Consider the following 6,206-nt stretch of genomic DNA (forward strand, 5'->3'; position numbering starts at 1 on the left):
ATACAAGTAATGTAATCATATTTATTTAAGTTGTTTACCACTGGAAAAGCATTGATTCTTAGTCATTCATCCATCAAGAAGAAACTGAAAAAGAAGTGCGCTTGCTGGAACTTGATAAAAAAATGATTTTACTAAACCCAGCTAGTAACACAAAGTGTGTTGATACTTACATGAATGCCGCTTAAAGAGAAGAGTCATCTTTTAGCTATGGATGTGCAAAGTATGCCCCATGAATTACATATTATTTTGTAAAATATTGTTGCTTCTCTGGTTTTACAAACTCTCTCCTCTCGCCACCCATATGCACTGCAGGATTAGACCATTAAGTAGGCTACACCTCAGTTCTAGGTGACAATAATCAACATACAAGCAGCATGGTAGGATAATGCGATTTGAGCAGCGAAACAGAACTGACTCGATGAAGTGATTTCTCCGTTTCCAGCTGCTCGACAGAAATAACACCGATTGCTTGGTGACAGTCAAGACTTGCTTTATGCACTTTACTTTACAAAAAGGTTGCATAAAACATGCACAGTGGACATTGGTACTGATTAAGTGACATTATGAGACAGTAAACAAAATGAGATATGGCAGGTCCTTCTATACCAACTTTACAGATGCTGTTCCAGTAGATATGTACAGCTATGGATTTTATGCTCCATAGGTTTAATAGAGGGCTTTTACAAGCTCAGATCCAGGCTCAATAATAGCAGAGTAATGGAAAGCACACAGTAGAAGGGATGAAGGTGAACGTTAAACACCAACCTTGGGTGAACACTGGAAATTGAAGGACTATATTTTTATAGTCATTTCAAATTCATTAAAACTAAATCAATGAGACCTTGATACCATAATTAATATTTGTATACGTGTCAGTAACTGCAGATACACATCAAGGTTTTCCATTCATATCACCCACCGGTTTCATTATCTGTCAAGATGGATAGCTGAATGAAGCAGACTGTGCTACAAGTACTTCCTGCGCTGTGTTTCCTTTGCTGTGTTGACACAGACAAACTATTGTTACAGTATTGATCGAGTAAATGAAGAGACGGCAGGGCTGTGGTAAAGTCCAGCTGATGTGATTGATGTCCAATCAGTCTGTCCACCTTTCAGGTACTCGGTTTGAACAGTTCTTCCAGTTCTAACTGAGCGGACTACGAGGCTTCGTACCAGCAACGTTTTATTATCTCTGTGCGTCAGTTCCAGTTCCTCGGCAGGTTCTCGAGGATCCTGCGTCGGTGCGAAGGGTTCGTCACTCCTGCGGCGCGTAGATCCTCCTCAGTGATGCCACTGTAGAGGGGAAATTGACACCGAATCAAACCTGAGTGGTATAGTGATTATTACGTAGTTTATAAAATGTATAACATCATACACAGTCTGTACCGTGACTGGATTTATCTAAACCTGGCATCATGTTCAGTCCTCTCTCTCAGATGAACATGACAGTCACATGCATGCTGGTAATGTTATTGCAACCGTCTTATGAACGCTGAGGTAATCTCACCAGACAAATATATCTTGCTCTGTGTCTGTGTAGTAACAGTAGCCCCGTTATTTGTGTCGGTCTATGAAATGCAGTAACTAGAGGCTTGTTAAGTGCAGCTTGTGGAACGTGTTATTCAAAATGATTTTACCTGAAGTAATCCAGATCATCCCAGCCATTGAGGCTGAGTCCCAGGGTGTATTTCTGAAGCCCCAGAGTACTGAGAAGCTCCCGCACAGTCTCTGGTGCACCTTGAAGTACAGACACCTGCGTTGAGATAAAGCAGACAGATTTTTGTTTTTAACAGAGCACCAGGAGTTGAGCTTTTTTTTAAAAACTGTCCATGAGAGCAGCGTCCTACCTCTTTCTCCCAGTTGTAGCCTCTATCTCCATGCATGGAGGGGCCGTTTCTATAACTTGGCCTATGGTTGGGTATGGATGGGCCTCTCTGCACTGTCGGGAAGAAGTCAACTTCACTGAGGGACTTGGCCATTTGCAAAGCAGTGAGGGAGTTGTCTCCTGTAGGTCCAGGGGGCTGCTGATCCACTACCCAGGGAACAGAGGCCTGAGAACGTGCTAAGTGAGTGGGGGTGTAGGGGAAAGCTGATGGAACCTTGGCTGCCCAGACATGTTTGGTCCTTTCTGGGGGAAGTTGATGTTGATCCCTTCTGGCTTTTTCCCTGATGATTGCCGAGTGATTCATATACAAGTTCCTCAAGTTCTTCTCGGGCAGTATGGAGTCGTGAACTATTTTTTTGCCTTGGTATTTGTCTCTGGGTTGTGAAGTCTGTTCCTGGTACTGTGACATGGCGGTACTTGAGGGTGGAGGTATGGGAGATGGGGTTTTGGCCGGAAAAAGCTGATAGGAGGAGTTGGTGTGTGTTGAATGAAGGTCATTGGTTGGAGTGTACTGGGGCAGGACGGCGGGAATTTCAATCTCTGTAAAGTCTGATCTGCGACAGGGTCTTCTGTCAAAGCCCTGACGTCCTGAGATTTTCGGGAGCTGCAAGGCCTCATTCCCAGACCAGATCACTGGAGGGTCCCGGCGCTGAGGGAGAGCCTCCTCCACCCTGCGTGCCACTGACACTCCTTCGAAGATGAAGTAGGCTGGATTGGTGTAGCTGCTCGGAGTTAGTTTGGGAGGAGCTGCCAAGGACCTGAAATGAACAAACGTGTTTTGAATTTGCAAACTAAATGTGTCCTCAATTCTCACTCACTTTCTGTGCAAGATTTCGTAATGTGTTCAATAGCATTCACTGTTAACATTGCAAGTGTTCAGACCAATAGCGGCACTGTGCTAAAAACACACACGGCCTGCATTGATTTAGGCATGTGGCTTCAGTTACCGGTGAGAAGATGAAATACAATCTAAGGAGTCCAGTTTGAGAAATACACAGAAGCATTGAAAACAAACAAATAATAGCATTAAAAAGCACTAATAGTTTTAATTTTTGAGGATGTTTTTTCCAAAATAACAGTATGCAGAGGATTTGTAAAACACCAAAACAAAATACTGCTCCTGTAAAAGAGGGTACGTGGCTCGTCAGTGACATTGCTGAGGATTGGGGAAGTTTTTAAAAAGAAAATTAGGAGGTCGTCACCTGTTTATTGGGACCCGTGTTGATGCAGGAGACGCGTGTCCCCTCCCGGGACCTTTATCATCTTTCTCAAAATAGAACCACTCTGAAAAAAGAAAGTGAAATTACAGAAAATCAACAGGTTTCATAATGAACAAGACTTCCTCAAAGTCTGTGTGGTGCGTGTAGACCAAAGGCCATGCCAGTTTGCAATCAAACAGCACAGTGGTGTTTGTGTGTGTTGCTGTAGTGCCTGACCTGGTGACATAACACTCATCTGTCCTGTTTCAGTGTCACAGGATGCATCTGGTCAGGGTCAGTCAATCAGGAGCCAAAAGAGGAAGCGGTCGATAGATACTAGCAAGTGTAAAGCCAAGTCAGAGATCATTGAGGAACCAAATAGAGGAAGCAATGTGAGACACATGGGAGAGTCAAAGAATGCAGTGACAGTGGAGATGGAAGTTTAGTGGGAAGTGATAGTGCAAGCAAGGCCAAGGGCAAGAGAGGAGCAGTTCCGGCTGACCCACCATAGGTCTTCTCTCGAGTTCCTCGTCTGTCCTTGGGCACATGGACCCTGACCCGTCCTCTTATGGAGCCCATCTCCTCGCCTCTGTGACTCAAAAATGTCTCAAACTGCTCCGATGCACCGGTGAGTGAGCGCAGAGCCACACAGCATTCACCTATACAAAGAGATGATTCACTAGATCAATAAGACAAGCTGAACAAAAGTGTCCATCCAGATAGTTTCAGCACGGCTTCCATAGAACTAGACACAGACTAGTTCGACTACATTGAAGATCAACTGCATTTGATTTTAGAAAATGTATATTTATAACACGAATTTCGGTGCCTTAAAATACAGTAAAACATCCACTTTATTGTGAACATTTTCTTTCTTTTTGCATAGAGATGTGCTTACAGATGTGTCAGAGACATTTTTAATCCAAAGAAAAAGCTGCAAACCGTATTAAAACATAATTAAACTACCAAGATAAGCAGATTGCACAGAAAAGAATAATAGAAATCACTTAATATTTTTGGATTTCACTTTAAGGACACTCATCGGCCAACCCAAAGGGACGTTATGAATGGAGTAGTTAATGTGACCAACCGTAGGACTCAAACCCGTCACATGACTTGACAGACAGCAGCAGGTGCTGATCCTGAAGATACTCCATGTCGGACATGATTGGAAGAAGCTATGACAGACATAAGCAAATCCCAAAAACTTATTTTAGAATTTGACTTTAAAAACTAACAATAAGTTCAACCATTTCCAAAATGAGCCTCTTTAACCTTCGGCAGTTGTTTGAAGGACCAGCCCAGTTTGAGAAATCCGGGAACATCACAGCTCTGTGAGTCATTCTCACTCGAGCGTCGTGTCTCTGCAAAGAAAGACGTGAATGAATCTTTGTCATTTTTGCTGCATAATGGCTTTATGTGAAATGTCTTTTTTTGTGTGGTACCATACCTTCAAGGCAAGACGAATGAAATTCAATAAAGAACTTTGCCTTGCTCGCCGTCTTCACAATGGCCTCGATGCCTTCAAGCTCTATCCAGGCCTTCTCCATGCTTGAATGTGTATCTGTGCGAGACAAACGCATAACAATGCTGTTCACTTAATGAAGGGATGCAGTCACATTCCATCTGTTTGTGTCCACAATGACGGCACCTGTTTTGCAGTTGAACTGTGATGTCACTCCCACTTGGAACGTGGCAAAAACAGGCGAGTGATCGCTTGTGAAGATGTCATCTGTGCAACCTGGTGAGAGACAAATCCACCATATTACTTTCCTATTAGGATTGCAATAACAACAACTAAATGTCTGCGGTAGCTAAAGTCATCGTGCAGCACTGTAAGGCTTAATGGGCTCTCAGCGATATTTCACAATATGTGAAAAAAAAAAAAAAAAGTGATTTAGGAGACAAAAATCAGTTGTGCTTCTATCTGGTATTTGTTATGTTTAGATAGTTTGCAGAGGTTAGTCAGAGACAAAAGCTTGGTCAGAAAGAGAGGAAATGACTCTTTTTCTTTCTGGACCACAGACTACGATGTAGGTTGACCTGATCCGTTTTGAAGTCTGCTCTCATTTTGGAGTGGTAAAAAGAAAAAAAGCATGGATATCTAATTTGAGAACGCTGCATCAAAACCTTTAACGACGTCGCAGCTTAAGCACTGGCCTCTCTGTGCTGCTCTTATACATTTAGTTTATTTTTGAACTGTTTACTTTCCTACTTAAAGCTTTTTTTTAGGTGTTTCTTTTCATCTCCAGATCCTACCATATGCAGTGCAGATGATGTGTGTCTCTGGGTAGGACTTCCATAGAATCCTATCACACCATGATGGAACATTAACTCGCACCTACAAAAAGAGATTCAGGTATAAATCAACATATTGTACAACAAATCAAATAACCACATAAACAAACTGTATGCAGTGAAGGATTCCTTCATTCCCGTTATGCCAGACATTCCTTTTCAGCCTGTGTGTTAACTCCTATTTTTATCTGACATGGCAGCTGCCGTCAGTCACCCTATAGAGACTCCTTAAATAGGATTTAAGTGCTGATAAAAATATCTTAAGAAGTGAGTCAACTGTATATTTAGAGTGCTTCTAAGCTCTTTGTAGTCGTGCTTTGCTGGTTCAATATATAGAGTCTAAAATACATAAAGTATGACAACAATGTTTTTCTGAAAAAAGGGTTAAAGATACAACAAAGAGACACATTTATGTAAAGGACATTAACACAGAAATGTTTGGATCAATTTATCTGCATCTGGAACTTAACATGAACAAGACTAAGAGACTACAGACATGGAAAAGCTGTCGTTCAGACTCATCAATAAAGTTGAGGTGGAATAATTGACACATGTGGACACCCACACTAAGGGCCCTGATGGAAGTCTGACACACTCGCTTGTCCTCCATCTCGTTGTGTAGCATTGTAACTATTAAAGTTTTATTTGTGCTGCAAAATATCTCCTTTATAAGTCTTTATTATTTGATACATTATCCTTTTAAGGGGGTTGTTTTCTAGTACTGTTAATGTATTGTTTGTTTTTATCACTTTGGTGTCCACATTGCGTATGTTGCCTCTGTCATTTTAAAAGTAATAATATAAAAACTATTGATCAAAGCCATG

General features: G+C 41.8%; 1 protein-coding gene across 1 annotated transcript; it reads right to left on the reverse strand.

Moving 5' to 3' along the window:
* Positions 1 to 713: 713 nt before the first annotated feature.
* Positions 714 to 6,007, reverse strand: LOC137890676 (phosphatidylinositol 3,4,5-trisphosphate 5-phosphatase 2B-like). The gene is made up of 11 exons (XM_068734838.1): positions 5,948 to 6,007; positions 5,344 to 5,425; positions 4,736 to 4,825; positions 4,535 to 4,648; positions 4,360 to 4,448; positions 4,175 to 4,262; positions 3,591 to 3,743; positions 3,088 to 3,169; positions 1,848 to 2,643; positions 1,638 to 1,753; positions 714 to 1,293 (listed from the first exon to the last, which is right to left on the reverse strand). Exons 1-11 carry the CDS (start codon positions 6,005 to 6,007, stop codon positions 1,200 to 1,202), a joined length of 1,764 nt encoding a protein of 587 aa, XP_068590939.1. The 3' UTR covers positions 714 to 1,199.
* Positions 6,008 to 6,206: the final 199 nt, after the last annotated feature.

Source organism: Cebidichthys violaceus, unplaced genomic scaffold (assembly GCF_023349555.1).
Source record: "Cebidichthys violaceus isolate CVI_PGR_0920_01 unplaced genomic scaffold, fCebVio1.0.p SCAF_679, whole genome shotgun sequence".
Taxonomy (NCBI): domain Eukaryota; kingdom Metazoa; phylum Chordata; class Actinopteri; order Perciformes; family Stichaeidae; genus Cebidichthys; species Cebidichthys violaceus.